Source organism: Capra hircus, chromosome 19 (assembly GCF_001704415.2).
Source record: "Capra hircus breed San Clemente chromosome 19, ASM170441v1, whole genome shotgun sequence".
Classification (NCBI taxonomy): Eukaryota; Metazoa; Chordata; class Mammalia; order Artiodactyla; family Bovidae; genus Capra; species Capra hircus.
In genome coordinates this window covers 28207401-28227321 of record NC_030826.1, presented here as the reverse complement: position 1 = coordinate 28227321, position 19921 = coordinate 28207401, and the positions used below count along the sequence as shown (strand labels likewise).

At 46.9% G+C, this 19921-nt stretch overlaps 1 protein-coding gene across 1 annotated transcript in view; it reads right to left on the bottom strand.

Moving 5' to 3' along the window:
• NTN1 (netrin 1) overlaps positions 1-19377 on the bottom strand; it is a 173958-nt gene extending 154581 nt beyond the window's left edge. Inside the window, exons 1-2 of the mRNA XM_018064001.1 lie at positions 19030-19377; positions 17498-18579 (exon numbers count right to left, since the gene is read on the bottom strand). Of these exons, the coding sequence (XP_017919490.1) occupies positions 17498-18512 (1015 nt within the window). The 5' untranslated portion in view covers positions 18513-18579; positions 19030-19377. The remainder of the gene's footprint in view (positions 1-17497; positions 18580-19029) is intronic.

Below are 19921 nucleotides of genomic sequence, written 5' to 3'. Positions count from 1 at the left end.
ACCTGGGTTCGAGCCCTGGGTTGGGAAGATCCCCTGGAGAAAGGAAAGGCTACCCCCTCCAGTATTCTGGCCTGGAGAGTTCCATGGCACTGTATAGTCCATGGGGTCGCAGAGTCAGACATGACTGAGCGACTTTCACTTCACTAGCAATCCTAGTAGATGTGAACCAGCACGATTTGTATTTCTCCAGTGGCTAATGATGTCGACATCTTTTCACGTACTTATTGGCCATGTGTGTATCTTCTTTGGAGAAATATTTATTTAAATTCTTGGCCTGTTTTAAAGTTTGTCTTTTCGTTGTTGAGTTGTGAGATTTCTTTATATATTCTGAAACCTTTTCAGGTAGTTGATTTGTAAATATTTTCTCCTATTCTGTGGGTTGTCCTTTCTTTTGCTTGAAAATGTCCTCCAAACCACAAGTTTTCAGTTTGATGAAATCCATTGTATCTGTTTGTTTCTTTGGTTCCACAGAAGACTGTGAAGTAGGTCATCTATTTACAATCTTATGAGACACTCCAAGGGGTTGATCAAGATGCTAGAGGTCATATAGAGTTACCATATGACCCAGTAATTCCACTCCTAGCAATTCCACTTTTTAAATGTATTAGCATAAAGTTGTTCACAGTATTACCTTAGTTTTTGTCTCCGTCAGATCTCTAGTTATATCTCTTTTTCACTCCTAGTGTTATTTATTTGCGCCTTCTCTTTTTCTCCCCCTCCCTCTACCAGTCTTCCAGATATTTGTTTATTTTACTAATCTTCCCAAACAACCAACTTTTGGCTTTGGTCTTCTCTGCTGAGTATTTGTTTTCTGGTTCATTGACTTCTGCTCTTATTTTTTATCTCCTCAGCCCCAACTTTGTTCTGGCTTATTCTGTTCATTTTTTCCCCTAACTCCTTAAATTAGATACTTAGGTCATTAACGTTCAGCCTTTCTCATGGTTCTGGTATCCTGTGAAACACATGCCTCTCTTCAGCATCCCCTCTTTCTTCAATAAATTAATCACCTCTTGGCAAGAGAATGAGGGGGCACAGAGGCCGGCATGGAGCTGAGTAACCTGCCTGCTCCTGTAAGTAAGTAGCTGCCTATGGGAGTGGAGAGGCGGGTCGTATTCCAGAGTCAAACTCAGCCGTCAGGGTCATATTTCATTACAGGAGGTGGCACCCCATGTCACGGAGTTCTTGCGGCCTCACCAGCTTGTCCTTGCAGACTAATTTCTATTTCAGCACATCTCCTTTGCCAGGCCAAGAGGCAGTGAGGCAGATGCTCCTGTAAAGACAGGAATGAGCCAAAGCAATAAACCCAGCCCCAGCTGTCGGCTCAAACTGCTCCAATCTCAGGAGTCATCCTGTCCTATTCTTTGCTTCTAATCCTTACTCCCAGTTAATTCCCTTCCTGGAGCCACTTAGAAGGGAACCCCAAAACCATCCTCATGGAATGGGAGCACTGGAAGGGACCAGAAAGCATCTGTCAACTCCCTCTGTTCACCACGGAGACCAAGGCCCTGATGACTTCCATTCACATTCATGATACGGTGCAGCTCTTCTGAAATTAGCTGCTGCTGCTGCTAAATCGCTTCAGTCATGTCCGACTCTTTGCGACCCTATGGACTGTAGCCTGTCAGGCTCCTCTGTCCATGGGATTATCCAGGCAAGAATCCTGGAGTGGGTTGCCACACACTTTGCCAGGGGATCTTCCTGACCCAGAAATCAAATCCTCGTCTCCTGCGGCTCCTGCACCGCAGGCAGATTCTTTACTGCTGAGCCACCAGTGAAGCTCTTTCTGATACCAGTGTAATATAAAATAACCATCTTTGCCCTATTTAATGCAGTCTGCTCTGAATTCTACATTTAAGATACTATTTTGTGACCCCTGCTTTTACTTTGGGTTCAAGCATCATATGGTTTTGCACATCTCTTAATTTTTAAAAGGTTGGAAGACTTTGTCACTTTGTAAACACAAATTAAGACAGTGATATGTTAGAGTCTACTGTTAACATGGTCTTTTTGTAGGCAAAAATAAAACAAAGAGACAGAGTATCTGAAAAACATAATTAGTAAAACTGATTTTGATAAATATATTGAACTCTGTAGCCCGAAAACAAGAGCTCTCTTTCAGTTCCCATGGACTAGCAACAGAAGTGACCTTACATACACATATGAGATTATTTAAAAACAAAACAAAAATGTATCTGTTGCAATGAAATGGAATTCCCTGGTGGCTCAGATGGTAAAGCCTCTGTCTACAATATGGGAGACCCGGGTTCGATCCCTGGGTTGGGAAGATCCCCTGGAGAAGGAAATGGCAATCCACTCCAGGACTATTGCCTGGAAAATCCCATGGATGGAGGAGCCTGGTGGGCTGTAGTCCATAGGGTCGCAAAGAGTCGGACACGACTGAGCGACTTCAATTCAATTCAAACAAAATATATACTTTGAGGAGTTAATATCCTAGAAATGAAAACCCAATTCATAAATAACTCCAGAAGTGAAAATAATGTCAAAACTACAATGACACAGTCATTGGAAAAACAGTGACAAGGAGAGCAGTACAAACCACAACCAAGGGTAAGTGATCAAAGCTACTCTAGAAAGGAAAAATCTTTGCCTTAAATAGCTGTGCTGCTAAATATGAACATGGAAAAAAAATAATATTAGTTGAACTGAGCATTCAACTAGAAATGTTAGTAGGACCACAAAAGCCTACATAAGAAATTAATAAAGATAAAACAGAAATTATAAAATTAGAAAGAATTTAAAAATATCAAAAAATAAGTGGCAGGACTTCCCTGGTGATCCAGTGGTAAAGAATTCGCCTACTAATGCAGGGGACATGGATTCGATTCCTGGTCCAGGAAGATCCCATATGCCACAGAGCAACTAAGCCCATGGGCCACAACTATTGAGTCTGTGCTCTAGAGGCCGGTAACCGCCGACTACTGAAGCCCCTTACCGTAGAGCCCGTGCTCCTCAACAAGAGCAGCCACTGCAACGAGAAGTCCACACACTGCAATTAGAGAATAGCCCCCGCTCACCGCAACTGGAGAAAAAAGCCCTCACAGCAACGAAGACCCAGCATAGCCAAAAAATAAATTTAATTAATTAATTAATTAAAAAAAAATAAGTGGCAGACTAAAATAGTATGTAAGAGCTCTGACTCTGAGAACAGAGAGATCCTGTTTGAATTACAACTCTGGGCTTTGTAGCTGTGTCTCAGGCAAGTTAAATGCCTGAACTTCTCAACCACCTGTAAATGTGAATAATAGTACTCAACTCACAGAGTTGTTCAGATTCTGAAAAGCAGACAGCACATACGAAATACTTAGCACAGGGCCTGGCACACACTGAGTGTTCAACAGATATTATCAGATGTTATTATCATCACTTTCAAAAATGTCAAACAAACAAACTGAGGCAAAAAGAGAGTGAGAATATTCACTATTAGAAATTAGAACAGTGATACAGCCATATTTTAAAGTTAAAAAATAATTTTTTAGTGATTGGGAATGGGAAGTGATTACTATACACAACTATGCTTAAAAAATGAAAATCTGGGTAAATCATTATTTTCTTGGAAAATAAATTACCAAATTTGACTCAGAAAGCAGTTGAAAAATTCCTGAATAAACATATAAGCATGGAAGAAATTGAAATGGTTATCAAATAACTCTTCCCAAAATGGCACAGGGCCCAGATGGGCTAATTCTAGCAAATCTTCAAGGAAAAGTTCTTTCTCATGCTACTTAAATTATTCCAGAGCATAGAAAAGAACAGAAACTTCTCACTTAATTTTATAAGGTTAGAACAGCCCTGATACTAAAGACAATAAAAAGAGAAAAAAGTTCAGATAAATTACACATTTGAACAGATACACACACACACACAAAATCAAACATAAAAACATCACTAAAGAATAATATAACCAAATAAACTTTATTCCAAGAACACTAGAATGGCTCCCATTTAGAAAATCACAAAACCACAATGAGATACTACTTCACCATCACCAGAACGACTACTATAAAAAAGAAAGAACAGAAATATTGATGAGGATGTGGAGACCCTGGAATCTTCATACGTTATAGGTAAGACTTTGAAATGGAACAGCTGCTCTGGTAAACAGTCTGGCAGCGCCTCAAAAAGTTAAATATGAGGTTACCATATGACCCAGCATTTCCACTCTGAGGTACATACCCAAGAGAAATGAAAACACATATTCATGCAAAAACCTGTATATCAGTGTTCATAGGAGCATTACTTCTAGCTGCCAATAAGTAGAAACAATCCAAATGTCCACTAGTTGAAGGATGAATTTTAAAATGTGACGTATCTAGACAATGAAATATTATTCAGCCATAAATAATACAGCTGACACATGCTGTAACATGGATGAACCATGAAAACATTATGCTAATTATGCTAATTATTTAGCATTGAACATTATGCTAAACATTGAAGTCAGTCAGACACAAAAGGCCCCAGGTTATACGATCCTATTTATATAAAATGTACAGAACAAACAAGTCCATAGAGATCAAAAGTAGATTAATGTTTTTCTGGGGCTGGGACAGAAACACAAGCGAAAAGGACTGGGAAGTGACTGTTATGGGTATAAGGTTTCTTCTGGTGATGATGAAAACGTTCTTTAATGATGGTTGCACCACTCTAGGTCTTTTCTGGTGGCTCAGCAGTAAAAAATCTGCCTGCAATGCAGGAGCCACAGGATAGATCCCAGGGTCAGAAGATTACCTGGAGGAGGACATGGCAACTCACTCCAGTATCCTTCCCTGGAGAATCCCATGGACAGAGAAGCCTTGCAGGCTACAGTCCACACGGTTGCAAAGAGACAGACACCCCTGAAGTGACTTAGCATGCATGCACACACCACTCTATAAACATACTAAAACCCATTGAGTTGTATGCTTTAAATGGGTGAAGCATATAGTATGAGAATTATATCTCAGTGAAGCTATTAAAATTTTATCAAACCAATTAATATAATTCATTATTTAATATGCTTAAGCAGAAATATTATATGATCACTTCGATTGATATCTAAAGGATTAACATTCTAAAGGAACCACATATTCTTGATTTAAAACAACAGCAAAAAGGAGCAAACCTCCGGTAAGCCAGGAACCAAGGTCATTCCTTTGAGCACAATAAAAAAGATCTATCTGAAACTAGGAACAAATGGCATACTTAATAATAAAACTCTAGAAACAATCTCACTCAAATCAAGATCAACATAAAGGTGTCTTACCGTTATTCTATACCGTTGCTTTCAAGTTCTATTCAATGCAGTAAGGCAAAAAAAAAAAAAAAAAAGTCCAAATGCTGAAAAAGAAGAGCTAAAATATTCATGATTTCTGGGTTCTAAATGAATAGAGAAGAGAATTAACTGAAACACTATGAGAATTAATTTTAAAAGAGTTCAGTAAAAAGGCAGGTTGCAAAGTACTAATATAAAAATCAACAACTTTCCTACATGTCAGCAATGTCCAGTTAGAAAATACAATAAGGGTATCCCTGCTGGTCCAGCAGTTAAGAACCCACCTTGTAATGCAGGGGACACTGGTTCCATCCCTAGTCTGGGAAGATCTCACATGGGACAAAGATCTCACAAGAGAAACTGAAGCCTGTTCTCTGGAGCCCAGGAGCTGCAACTATTGAGCCCACATAGCAACTACTGAGCCCTAGCACCCTAGAGCCCATTAGTTCAGATCAGTTCAGTCGCTCAGTCGTGTCCGACTCTTTGCGACCCCGTGAATAGAGCCCATATTCTATTCCAAAGAGGAAATGCCAATGGCCAACAGGTACATGAAAAGATGCTCAACAACCTTAATTATCAGGGAAACGCAAATCAAAACCACAATGGGATACCCCTCACACCTGTCAGAATAGTTATTGTCAAAAGGAACACAAATAGCAAACGTTGGTGAGGATGTGGTGACAAGGGAATGCCAGTGCACTGTTGGTGGGAATGTACATTGGCTCAGTCACTTATGGAGGCGTCTCAAACAAGCAAAGACACGGTTACCCTATGACCCCAACAATTCTACTCCCAGGTAGATATTCCCCAAAACAAAAACACTAATTCAGAAAGGTACGGGTACCCCAATGTCCACGACAGCATTATTTACAAATGGCCAGATATGGAAGCAAACTAAGTGTTCATAAGCAGAAGAATGAGTAAAGAAGATATTTATACACACACAATGAAATATTACTCAAAGAAAAGAGTGACACTTTGCCACCAGCAGCAACATGGATGGACTCGGAAGGCATTATGCTAAAGTGAAATAAGCCCGAGAAAGACAAATACTGTATGAAATATCACTTATATGTGGAACCTAAAAAAAAATACAACCAACTGGTAAACACAACAACAAAAGCAGACTCAGAGAACAAACTAGTGGTTAACAGCGGGGGCAGAAGGAGGGACAATATAAGGGTGAGGGATTAAGAGGTGCAAATGGTTAGGTATAAAATAAGCTACGAGGATATATTACACAACATGGGGAATTTAGCCAATATTTTAATAATAACTATAAATGGAGTATAACCTTTACAAATTGTGAATCACTATACTATACAACTGTAACTCATATAATATTGTACAGCAACTATGCTTCAATTAAAAACTTTTTTTTACAAAAGAAAGTTCAAGTCTAGAAGCAGGACTCCACCTCAGGGTCTCTTTTCTATGAGCCTCCTCTAAGCCCCCTCCTTGGGGGTATGCCCCCTCACTTCCTACCCTACTCCATATACCAGTGAGGTCTGGAGTAGAGTCCCCAGGACTTGCAGGCATTGAAAGCCCAGAGAACTTCAATAACATTCCCAAGGTCACACTGAGAGCCTGGACCCAGGACTTCAACCCAGGCAGTCTGAAGCTGGAGACAGGTTCTCTCAACCATAACCCCTAACACATATCTTGGTATTTCAGACACTATTACACAGAACCCTGTGCTCTCTGACCTTGATTTTAAAACTGAAGTGTTTCTATACAGCTGGAATATCAGAACTTGCTTTTCACTGAGGGTTGAATTCTGCAGACACCTTCAGTTCAAAACAACTAACAGGGACTTCTGTGACAGGGAGTAGAGTGATTAACTGCACTTCCAACGCAGGGAGCATGGGTTCCATCCCTAGTCTGGGAACTCTGATCCTACATGCCACGGAGCGTGGCCAGAAAAATATAATAAGAAAAATAAAACAACAAACAGGTCTCTCATCTTGGTTCCAACAACAAACTGGGGTGAAGAACACAGAGGACACGCAGTCCCGCTCTTCCCTGGTGAGTCTGAGTAGCGCGGATAGATGATCCGCCCCTGAACATGGCTGAAGTCTCTGTGGATTGGAGTGAGAAGCAGTTTCCTTCCTTGTGGCAGCTGGGCAGGCCGAGTACTTTCTCACCATGAATTCTCCCTGGGTCTGAGCCGAGGAGTGAGACAGGGCTGGGTCTGGGAAGAAAGACTTGGCTGCGATGGACCTGCCCACCTCTGAGGTCTGGCTGCGGGAAGAGGAAACGCGTTGGCCGCAGGACTCGGAGCAGGGGAACCGCTGTCCAACAGCCCTGCCCTGGGGCACCCGACCCAGAGGTTCTTTCATGTTTTGGAGGCCAAGCTCTAGATCTGTAAACACAATGTGTTTCCTTTTTCATGCTGGGGTTGAAACTGTTATTGTTCGGCACTTTTTCTGCTTCGGCCCAAATGCAAGCAGAGCGCTTGCCCTGGGCAGAGTCCTGTCTCTCCATGTCACACAGACCTTGTTTGGGGCTCTGGGCCTGACTTCTCAGGTGGGAAGAGCCCCAGACCCCCGACCTAGGTTTGGGGCATAATTTCCTTCACATTTCAGGGTAGTTCTAGAGTTTTCTCAGTCCAGAGGACCTTGCATGGGAACTTCAGGGCTGACTCTCCTGGGGAGGCCACTCTTCTAAGGGCCCCGCGATCTCTCAAACTGTTGGGGTAGGAGGAAACCAAAATGCTATGACAGAGCAGATGCAGGAGGAAAATGTGAAGTGGACCACAGTGCCATCCCTCCCTAGTACAGGGGCCAAATCCAAAACTCACTTCCTCTCAAGACCTACAGCATCTTCCCTGTGTCCCAGGCATTGAGCAAAGCTCCTCACTTGGGGGCCCACCCATGTGTATGGTTCAGTACAAGTGTTTACCACTCATACGCACACCCTCCTTAAAGAGACCACTTCCCACCTGCATGGAGGGCACCATTTCCCCCTCCTTCACATCCCCAGACCCAACAGAGCCACCTGACCACTGACTGCTCCACAAACGTCCACTTAAGGTTACTTCTTTTTTCAAAAAAAAATACTTATTTGGCTGCTCCAGGTCTTTGTTGCAGCACAGGGTATCTTTTTTTCAGTTGCAGCACACAGGATCTAGTTCCCCGACCAGGTATTGAACCTGGTCCCCTGTACTGGGAGTGCAGATTCCTAGCCACTGGACCATCAAGGAAGTCCCCTACAGGCTACTTCTTTGTCTGCAGGCTGGGGAAGCAGCGAAAGCTCTTCTGGGACCAAAACTGTCTTGCAGTTTTCATCTCCTAGGCTAATTCTAACTAAACAGTAATGGCTGCCTAGGATATTATACCGAAGTATGTGTTAGTTGCTCAGTCATGTCCAACTCTTTGCAACCCCATGGATAGGAGCCCGCCAGGCTCCTCTGTCCATGGAATTCTCCACGCAGGAATACTGGAATGGATAGCCATTCTCTTCTCCAGGGAAACTTCCCGATCAAGGGATCATACTTGGGTCTCTGACACTGTAGGCATAATTCTTTACCATCTGAGCCACCAAGGAAGCCAAGAGTCTAATACCCTAAGACCATTTCTGGACTTAGGAAAATGAATACTGTGACTGATTAGTGATATCTGCCCTGGTTTCAGAATTTGGAAAAGATGCATTGCCAAGTACTCACCATAGCCACTCCAAACAGGAAGAGATGAAATCAGAAGTCCCAACAAACGTAATGAGGCAGCAGAAAGTGTCCATCTCTTTGGGACAGTCCATCCATGGAATATAATGCAACATATAGGCAGTCAGGAAACTAAAAGAGGTCTACCTCATTTTCTTGTTACCTAAGACTCATTTATTCAAACCTAGCTCCTTCAAAGGTGACTATGGTCCTACAGAGTGTCTAACTTAGGTGTGGAGCCTCTGGAATGTGTGAAAAATTGTACATGATGACTAATACTCTCTCTTATCTGGAGGCAGTAAAGGAGTGGAGAAAATCTAGAAAATCTAGCAATAGCACAGCCAGGAAGGAGCATGAATGGCTCTCAACTAAAGCTGGACCCTGCAGAGAGGCTGGTACCTCGCACGCCTTATACAGGCTAGTCCCAAACCGTCCACAGAGACTGAGTTCTAGAGCCTCCTTCCAGGCTGAGTTGGGAGGATTCATTGATTATCAGGTGATATTGTGAACTTTCTGTCCCTCTTAGTGTTACCTTCTGTCTTTCAGGTTCTCACTGAACAAATGTACTTTGACCTCTAAAAAACCACTCATCCTTCCCCCGTTTTTGGCAGCACGATACTGCATGCATGATCTTAAGTTCCCCAACCAGGGATCAAACCCGCGGCCCCTGCAGTGGAAGGGTGTGTGCATGTGTGAGTGCTCAGTCACTTCAGCTGTGTGTAACTCTGCGACCCTATGGACTGTAGCCCTTCAGGCTCCCCTGTCCATGGGATTCTCCAGGCAAGAATACTGGAGCAGGTTGCCATTCCTTCTCCAGGGGATCTTCCCAACCCAGGGACTGAACTCGTGTCTCCTGCATCTCCTGCCCTGGCAGGTAGATTCTCTACCACTAGCACTGCAGTGGAAGTGCAGGGTCTTAACCACTGGACCACCAGGGAAGTCCCCACTCACCCCTTTAAATAACCTAGAGGCCTGGCATACCCACTGAGAAATCTTTCTTCTAGATCGTCTTTATATGGATAAATGCACTGCAAGGGGAATACAGCCTTAGCACCAGCTAATGCACTGACCCTAATGGCAAAAGGCTCAGGATCTCTAGGAATGACCCTGACAGAGGCAGAGGCAGTGTACATTTCTCCACTCCTTGGCAGCACTCCTGAACCACTGGTACACCTGTCTCCTTGCTGACATATTCCCTTGTTCCCTGAGGGCCAGTGGATGCATTGGCTAGAAACATCCAACACAAGGGAGGCTTGGAGCAGGTGCGTCAATGCTGGATGAGAAAGGCTCAGACGGAAAGCATCTCACATCTCATCCATCCCATGACCACAGTCCCTTCACTCTGTCAGAGGGCAGAACTGGTACAAAAATAACAAAGTAAAGGCTGAACACACATTGAATCAAAGACTCCCAGGAGCTGGGGATGGAAAGGAAGTATTATCTCCAGAAGCAAAGAACTGACCAGCTGATGGGTCTCTGCCTTCTGACCTGGGGGAAACTCACATTATATAATCATAAAACATCATGTCATTAAATCATTAAATGTTATGTAAATCATGTAACGTTCCAACGCAAAGGAAAATATAATTCCAAGTTTATAATAGGGCTACATTTTCTGGAATACGAATACAGAAATGCACTCTTGAACTCCCCATGTGGTGCTATACACATCAAACCGAACTGAGACAAGAGACAGACTGGTGGCAAACAGCCCTATGTCCAAGGACTCTCGCGGGCAGTTTCCTTATTCCAGGTGCTGTTCAGAACCATCCCTGGGAGCTGATTACCTCAGAATGTGGCTTTTATGTGATCAGCCTTTGAGACAAGTGCCACTGGTACCTGCCTGCTCTCTGTGTCTGCAATGGCATCACTGAACAAGCCAAGATGTGCCCTGTCCGAGCTCAGGTTTGTTTGTGCAAAACCTCCGGGCTGGTGGCCAGGACATCTGGTTTGGAAAGGCTTCCGTTTCTCATGGCAATCTGATTCACTGACATAAAGCACATGTAGAGCACCGAGTACGATGCCTGGCACACAGTAGGGGTTTTCAGTCTCTCCTCAGCATGCAACGTGACACACCCCTGGGACAGACACTTTAAACTCCCTGGCCACCTAAACCAAAGCTGCATCTTCCGAGGCTGCAGAGACCACAACGGCTGAGGTGTGTCTCTTCAGACCAACAGGCAAAATGCTGTCGGCCACTCTGTAAGTATTAACCTCAAATCTCAAGCATTTCAAAATCCCACCCCCTGCCCCGAGACCTCCAGTCTCCCTCTAATGAAAGGCACTGCAGAAACTCAAGGTATGATTATCACTTCTGAAAGGAAGGAAAAAAAATACTGGCTCACAAAATACCCGCACCACAGCATCAACAGATAAGACCGTTTTATAATCCAGTTCCCTAGAGAGCCATTTATTTTGGTGAAGCCAGTGTGCATAGCAGACGCCGTAGAAGCCATCAAGATAACACGAATAACAACCCAGTGGACTTTTGAAGTGTAAACATAAAAGTCTATTAAGAATACAATGTTGGTTTAATCCCAAGACAAAAAATTTACTTAATGAAAAGCACAACTCATCTCCAGAAGGAAATTATCGATACCAGCTGTGAGCAGACAATGAGGGGGTTCCTTCCAGGGAACATCTGAATTGCAACCCACTGCCTTTCCAGTATTTACTCTGGACCTGAAGTCTCAAATACTTTTCTGAGGATCTCATTTTTCTACGGGAGGAGGAGGTCAGGGAGAAGTCTGGGCAGGGCAAAAGGACAGTTTGGCAAAGCCTTGGAAAGAAACAGACGCTCCCCAAAAAGTGTGTCTTGATTCGGCTCTGTCTCACTTCTGAGTCAAGCAGTGAGCAGCATCTGGGCCCACCTCAACAGAGACCCTCACTCCAGCTGCCATGGGGCCCAAAATGATAAACGATAGCCCTGTGCCACTGACACATGTGCCCGGCACGTACCAACACCCAGACAGCGACCAGGATACACCATTAAACTCCCGTCTTTATTTTTAAGACCTTTCTTTTTGATGTGGACCATTTCTAAAGTCTTTGTTGAAGTTGTTACTGTCTATGTTTACTGTTTATATTGCTTCTGTTTTTATGATTTTTTTGGTCTTTTGGCTGCAAGGCATGTAGGATCTTAGCTTCCTGAGCAGGGAACAAACCTGCACCCCCGGCATTGGAAGGTGAGGTCTAAACCACTGGACCACTAGGGAAGTCCCTAAACTCCCTTCTTTAACAATACTTCTTAGCCACGTCCTATACTTTTTCCAATATGTCCCAGAGAAGCAACCAGCTACTGAGCACTAGGGAAAAAAGAGAAGGCCTGGTTAAAAAAAGAATTTCTGATTACAAGCTCTGTTCCACCACCTCAGAGAGAGATCACGGGCCGTGAAATCAAAACTCGGCCATGAGCAACACCTGTGCACGCTGACCACCCACACAAAAGTGTTTAAACACTCTGTAGTTACATTCCTAAAAGCTCCCAGCTCCCACGAGGCCTAAAGGCTAACATCAAGGACTTTTTTTATACAATTTCATATGCAAGCATTCAAGCATGTATGAACATAGTAAATACGATCTATGGCATCATATGACATACTATCACACAATACAGCACAACTAGGGAACCACCTTTAATTCCAGCAAGAGGCAACAGGTTGTTCCAACTATTGTCCTCTACACACAGACCTCGTTTGATTGTACTGCGCTTTATTGAACTTTGTAGACATCGTGTTTCTTACAGGTTGAAGGGTTGTGGCAACCCAGCCTCGAGCAAGTCTACGGACACTGTAGCACAGACTCACTTCATGCCGCTGGGTCACATTTTGGTAATTCTTAGCAATAGTTCAAACTTTTTATTATTGTCTATGTTACGGTAATCTATCATCGGTGCTCTTTGATGTTACGACTATTAATATTAATATGACTCACAGAAAGGCTCAGAGGATGGTTAGCATTTTTTAGCAATGAAGTGTTTTTTTAGTTTTATTGAAATATAGTTGGTTTATGATGTTGTGTTAATTTCTGCTGTGCATCAGTGTTTCAGTCATACATATACAGTAATTTTGCACATTCTTTCCCATTATGGTTCATCATAAGATACTGAATATAGCTTCCTGAAATGAAGTATTTGTATGAATAACTGAGATATGTACCTTGCTATTTTTTAAGACATAATACTATTGCACACTTGATAAACTATAGTATAAACAACTTTTAGAGACACTGGGAAACTGAGAAATTCATGTGACTTGCTTTATCGCTGTGGTCTGTAAACAAACCTGCACTATCTCTCTGAGTTCTGCCTGTACATGAACTATTCATTCATCCAGCCATCCAGCCATTCATCCATTCTATGGGGAGGCAGCACAGAAGATGCAGTAAAACAAAGCCGAAACTTCAGACGGGAGACCCAGTTCCACCACCTACTAGCTATATGACTTTGGGTAAACCCTTTACCCAAAGGTTATAGTTTCTTCCTCTGTAAAATAAGAACAATAATGGAGCCTAGTATTAGCTTAGTTACAATGATTAAATAACTAAATGTTGGGCAAAAAAAAGCCCTCCAGGGTTAGTCATATAAAGATAATAATTATAATAAATGGTGGTGGTGGTCAGTCGCTAAGTCATCCCCAACTCTTTGCAGCCCCGTGGCCTAGCCCACCAGGTTCCTGTGTCCATAAGACTTTACAGGTAAGAATACTGGAGTGGGTTGCCAGTTCCTTCTTCAGGGGATCTTCCCAACCCAGGGACTGAACCCATGTCTCCTGCAGGTGGAGTCTTTACCACTGAACCACCAGGGAAGCCCATGATAATTACCAGGACTATAAGAATATTCACTTATCTACAGCTATATACCAGACTGAGCAGCAGATCATTTTAGCCTTCTGATTTTGCAAGAGTTTTTATCGGGGCATTAGATTTCTCACAGCAACACCTACCATATAACCTCCCTCTCCTGCCAGGAATGACGGCAGGCCCAGAGCCATTTACAGCCTGAGGACCCCCTCCCAAAGTCATGTTTAAACAATTACAAGCTTTATGGTGCAGGTACCCATGACCATAGGAGGCCAGCCCAGCACAGTGCTCATCTTGCAGAGACGTCTTTTGTGTGGGTTTTGGGTTTCAGCAGGGCAACGTCAAGCCAAAGTGTGAGTCGCAAAACGAGTTTTCATAAGTTCACCCTGTCACAAACCAGGCAGGGGTTCATGCTGACATCCCCACAGTAAGATTAAACAGCATGCTTCATCAGGCACTAAATACTAACACAGCTCCGACGTCAGGGGGACACTGATTAAAACTGATGTCAATAATTTATGGAAACACAATATGGTCTTCAGATGCTCTTTTTTGAAAAAAAAAAAAGGAAGAGGGGGAGGGCCTAGCAACCCAGGTGGTTTAAAACTGTTCATGCTTTTTCTCTTGAATGTATACACCCCCCCACGCATGGATGCTTCTTTACACGATGAATATAGATGCACATGTGTATAAGAGCATGTGAACACTGCTGATACATATGGGCGGAAGAAAGTATTTAGTTATTCCACGGAGAGCTGTCGAGGCCGTAACATTATACACAGTCTTGTCTTTCATATTGTTTTGGCTTTTCTTTTCAGGAAGAAATCCAAAATTGCGTTTAAAACAAAATTGGACCTTATAAAAATTCACGTTTACTTCGTAGAGAACTCAACCTTGAAACAACCCTGAAAAGAAAGCTGGACCAAAGAAAAACCTATAGGATATAATATTTTCTTGGCCCTATATAGAACTATTTAGAAAAATAATAATATCGATGTTTTCTTAAAGTTTTAGGATGGGGGCGGTGAGACAGTTAACTTAGGGAACAATGTCACTTTATTATGTCGTGTCTCATTATTTTAGAAAGGCAAAGACAGACAGTAATAGTGTTTCATTTTTTTATCAAAACATTTTTGGAGTAGAAAATATACTTCTTTGCCTTAGCTGTAAATAATCCGGGTAGCCTGACTTTCTATGTCAACAGTGTGAAATTCACAAGATAGGATTATTTGTGGGGGGGAATCTGAGCTGCTGATAGTACAAAAGTTAGTGTTTGAAGGATTTATTAATGCCTTTTCCTAGCACAGTGCCCTGTAGTGTCTCAGAACACCTGTCAAATACTAATTCATTCACGTATCTCCACTTCAGGGCCTTTTCATAAAAAGCTCGACCTTTAATTGTAAATCACTTCTAAATTGTCTTTGCTGGCTTTCTCTTTTGTGAAATGATGGAAAAATCACTAAGACTTCAATTAAGACTTTATGGGAACTTCAACCTGACATTCCCGAGGCTATATCTACAAGGTATCAGAACATCTATTCAAAAAGGAAACTATAAATAACTTTAACATCACTGAATTGGCTTGGCTTTTATGAGATGACTGAATAATTGGCAAGATTTAAAGATACTTTAACTACTGAGAATTAAAATAACTTCGGTGAAACCCAGAAAATATTGTCAGCCGATTATTTGTCATGTAGATTATGTACTTATTAGGCCTAATTAAACTTTTTGAACAAAAAGGCTTACTAATTACGTTAGTTAATATGTTGATTGCTCAATTTGGCTTAAAAAAAAAAGTCAATCCAATTTGTGCACAGAGTTAGCGCTTTGGTCAAAAGACAAAATCCTCAACTATGGAGATTATTTCAAGCGCATGGCCATTGTTATAAAATTGCGGGTTACTTCTCCACATACAAAGTGACGGAGAGCTGGAGGTGGGTGGTATCGGAACACCACCACCACGGCTAAGAGGGATCTTCAAGCCAGGAAAACGTTACCATCATAGGCAGCTTATTTGCCTCCATGTATTCACTTGCGTGTTTTCCAATCAGACCCTGCTGGTGACGATGAGAAGTTATCTTTCATATGCACATACAAGCTAACACAGATAGCCAAACCCTGGGAGGCCTTTTAAATGTCAATAAAGGGTTTTCACTCACAAAAGGAAGAAATGAAAAGAGGAAAGGCGAGAAGAAAGAGAAGGGATGGGAAAAACCAACATTTCTGAAGGAATGGAGCAGATCAAAGGCGTTCTATTCTCAAAGACGACTAAGTCGGGGAGTAACCACTGTCTCACCGCCCGAATCCTGAAAAGTCTCTTCCGACCAGCCAGCAGTGGCGTCCCTTACAGGAGGGGGAAGGACAATGAGGTCTGCAGAAGTAGACCCTTGGATGGAGTGCAAAAATGGAGATCTGGCCACGCAGCAGGAGAACTGCCCTCTGCAGACCAGGACACCCGCCTGGGCCTCAGAGCCGACCAAAACATGTTTTCCATTCCGAGAAAGTCTGCATCCACAAGTCATGAGGCACAAACTATTCGACAACAACATGACACAATTAACCAGAACCAGACCTCAAGACGTGTGTTTGTGGGGGCCAGCAAACTTTGTAATGTGCCTCAGAGGCCGAGGCAACTGAGGAAACTCACACGGGCTGTATGGGAGGGGGAGGGAATAACTATTCCACAAAAGATGAATACCCAAGGCCGGATGGCCGAACTGAATGATTTTCCTTAAAATAAAGCGTGGGATTTGTACCTTTACGTCTCATACTGGAAAAGCTGATTATGGTCTAACTACCTACCTTTCCTCTACGTTTTTTCTTCTTCTCCTCCTGAGGAGAAACTGAGGGCTCAGAGTTTCTACTGCAGCAAAGTTGTATGATCCAGAAACGGAATGCATTTCTTTTTTTTTTTTCAAGCCTCATTTCAGACCCAAGAACATCCACCAGTACAGGGTTTTGTGAGATTTCTCTTTCAGGACCTGAAACCCCATAAAATCAAGAATCTGGGCCCTTAGTTAATTCGCGGGAATTGTTTAATTTCACCTCAACACACACACCCCGCCCCCCACCATGCTAACAACAACAACGAAAATCTGGTATACTTCTTTTTTGGACCGGGACTGACTTAATTTAAAATAATTAGTGAACTCTCTTTTGTAATCTGCAGATAGTAATTAATTTAAATCACATCATTCTTTTGCTAGCCCAAACACGCTATCCAAAAGAAAACTATATCTATTTTCAAACCGTAAAAGAGGAATGGAGGACGCAGGAGTGATGTTCGTCGTGCACCGAATTAGCACCAAATTGCAAATCCCTTTGCCACCTCCCGAGGGATTTGTGGCCGTGGAGCTGGAACTTCCTGGGAACCGGGCCGGGGTCCCCAACAGCGAGACCAGCTGCTGCCCTGGGGCGGGGTGGGGGGGGGGTGGATCCCAGAGTCCCGCCAAACTGAGGAGAAGGCAATCAGTGTCTGCCTTTGGATCTGGGATTAGGGGAACTGACTGGTAAATTTTCTGCAAAGCCCACTCCCAGCATCTTGTCTTACCGAAGCGCACAGGAGGCCAACCCAATTGGCCAGCGTCAAGCGCGCGAGTGGACCGACTCTCCCGGCCCCACCGCCCAGGATTTCCCGGAACGCGCCTCCCACCATCCCCACCACATTCACGCAGCGGGAGATGCTCGCTAGGCCCGGGAGTAGCCGCCCGGGTCCCCGCCCCGTCCGGGTCCCGCCCGCGTCCCCGTGGCGCCCCACTCACCCACGCACTCGTTGGCCTCGCGGGCGGTGGCGCGCTGCCAGGGCCGGTCGTAGTGGAAGGGCTTGCAGCGGTCACACTCCGGGCCGGCCGTGTTGTGCCTGCAGTCGCACACCAGGCTGTCGTCGCGGTCGCGCACGCAACGGGCCGCGTGGCCGTTGCACTTGCAGCGGCCGCCCACCTGCAGGTCGGACACGGCGTAGAAGTACGAGTCGCGCGCCAGCTCCGAGTCGTCCTCGTTCTCGTCGCCGAACGTGTGCAGGCGGCTGAAAGCCACGCGGATGTCGGTGGCCGTAACCCAGTCCTGCAGCACCGGCGAGTTGTCGAAGTCGTGCGCCGAGGGTCGCCCATCCAGCGTGCTGAAAGCGATGAGGCCGCCCGAGAGTGGGCGCATGTCGGTGTGCGAGTCGGTGCACACGGCCTCCTGCTCGTTCTGTTTGGTGATGGGCGCGCGGTGCGGCCGGTTGTACATCTTGCGGCACTGCGTGGAGTAGAACTGAAAGGGCACCCACGTGCGCCCGTAGTCCATGGACTTGTAGATGGCCATGGACTCGGGCCGGGGCGAGCAGAACTGCAGGCTCACGTAGGTCACCTCGAACTTCTTGCCGAGCGACAGCGTGAGCGTGACGTTGTGCGGGAACTGCAGGTAGTTCTCCGACTGCCAGCACGTCAGGTTGTGCGGGTTGTTGAGATCCGTGAGGAAGGCGGGCGGGTGCGCCTTCTTGGGGTCCGACGCGTTGCAGAGGTGGCAGGAGCGCAGCCGCTCCTCGCCGCGCTCGCTCACCACGCAGTAGCGCGCCGGGGGCCGGCCGCAGGTGCTGGACACGCGCACGTCCTTGCCGAAGGCCGCGTTGACAAAGTCCGGGATGCAGCGGCGCGGGTGGCCGTTCTCGTCCGAGCAGGGGTCGGGCTGCGCCGCCTGGCCGGCGAACATGCTGAGCCCGGGCCCGCCGCGCACCGCGCCCACCAGGCACGCCACGGCCGCCAGCGCCGCCAGCGCCTCCCACACTGCGCGCATCGTGCTGCGTCCAGCCTGCCCCGGCCCCGCCGCGCCGAGGAGTCGGTCCGCCCGCCGCAGAAAGCGCCTGCGGAGAGAGGGGAGCCGCGCTCAGCCAGCCCGCCCCGCGCCCTCCAACCCCGCGGTGGGGCGGCGATCGGGGACGCGGGCGAACGCCCGGCTTCCCCCGCACCGAACACCCGCCTCGGTGCCCCGCGTCCCGGGGGCAGGCGAATCCGGAGACCCCCAGGCCCCGCACTGCCCGCGCCTCCTCTTCCCCGCCGGCGGCGAGCCGGGGCTGCGGGCAATCGCTCGGTTTCCCCGCCGCCGCCGCCGCCTCCACGCCGCCCGAGGGTCCTGCCCGCGCCCGTCTGCTCGTCAGCCGTCGCCCCGCCCGCACCCCTCAACTCGGGCGCGGGACAACTCGAAGAGCCCCTGAGCTCGCACGGCCCGCGCCCCCTCCTCCCGCAGCCCGGGCTTCCCGCTCAGCTGCCCCAGATCGCACTCCCGGCCGGCGAGTCCGCGTTAGGGACTTTACCTCAGGAGAGGGCAAAAGAGAAAGAAAAGTTTGCCCGGCCCCGGCCGGGGAGCCCGCGCGCCGGACGGCGGAGAGCTTCTCGCTGGTTGCTAGCAGGCGCGTCCTGCCTCAGCGCGGGCTTGCCAGCTCCATGCCCGGCGCGGCCGCCGCTGTCCCAGCCCCGGCCCGGCCCGGCCGCCGCCGCCTCTCCCGCCCGAATGACGACGCGGCCGCCCGGCTCCCGCCGCTGCCGCCGCGGTGCGAGTGCCGCCCAGCCCGCGCCCGGGGCGCACACACTCCCGCTGGCTGGCGCGCACTCACACATGCACGCACGCCCCCGAAGGCTCCGCCGCCGCCGCCGCCGCCGCCACTCGCGCAGGGAGTGGGGGGCGGAGGGGAGCGCGGGGGCGGGGGGCGGGGCCGCCGGGCGGGGCGCCGGCCAATAACGTCGGCGGGCAGCCGCCGGCTCCCGAGCCAAGTTTTCACCCCGGGAAAGAAGAAAGTTAAAGGGAAGCGGCCAGGGACCCGGAGAGAGCGGGGGTACGAGCGGGTGGGAACCCGGGCGCCCGAGAAGGAGAAGAGGAGACAAAGGGAAGCGAGGAGAGCGCTCGGGGAAACCCCGGAGAGGGGGCTGGGCCCGGCGCGCACCCCGCGGAGGGAGGAGGGGCCGGCCGGGGACCGTCCGCTTCGCCCGGCCCCGCGCTGCCCCGGGAGCCCAGCAGGTTTCCGCCGGCCCCACGCCCCTGGGGAGCGCGCAGGCGAGGGAGAGGGGGCGATTTTTCTCCCTCCTGGTCCCGGGCAAACACATCTGTGTTTGTTTTCTTTGCTGAGCTGGGGTCGGGCCTTCCTCAAACTCAGCGTGATGGCCCCGGTGGCACCGCGTCCAGGGCCGTGCCCCGTGGGCAGACAGCCC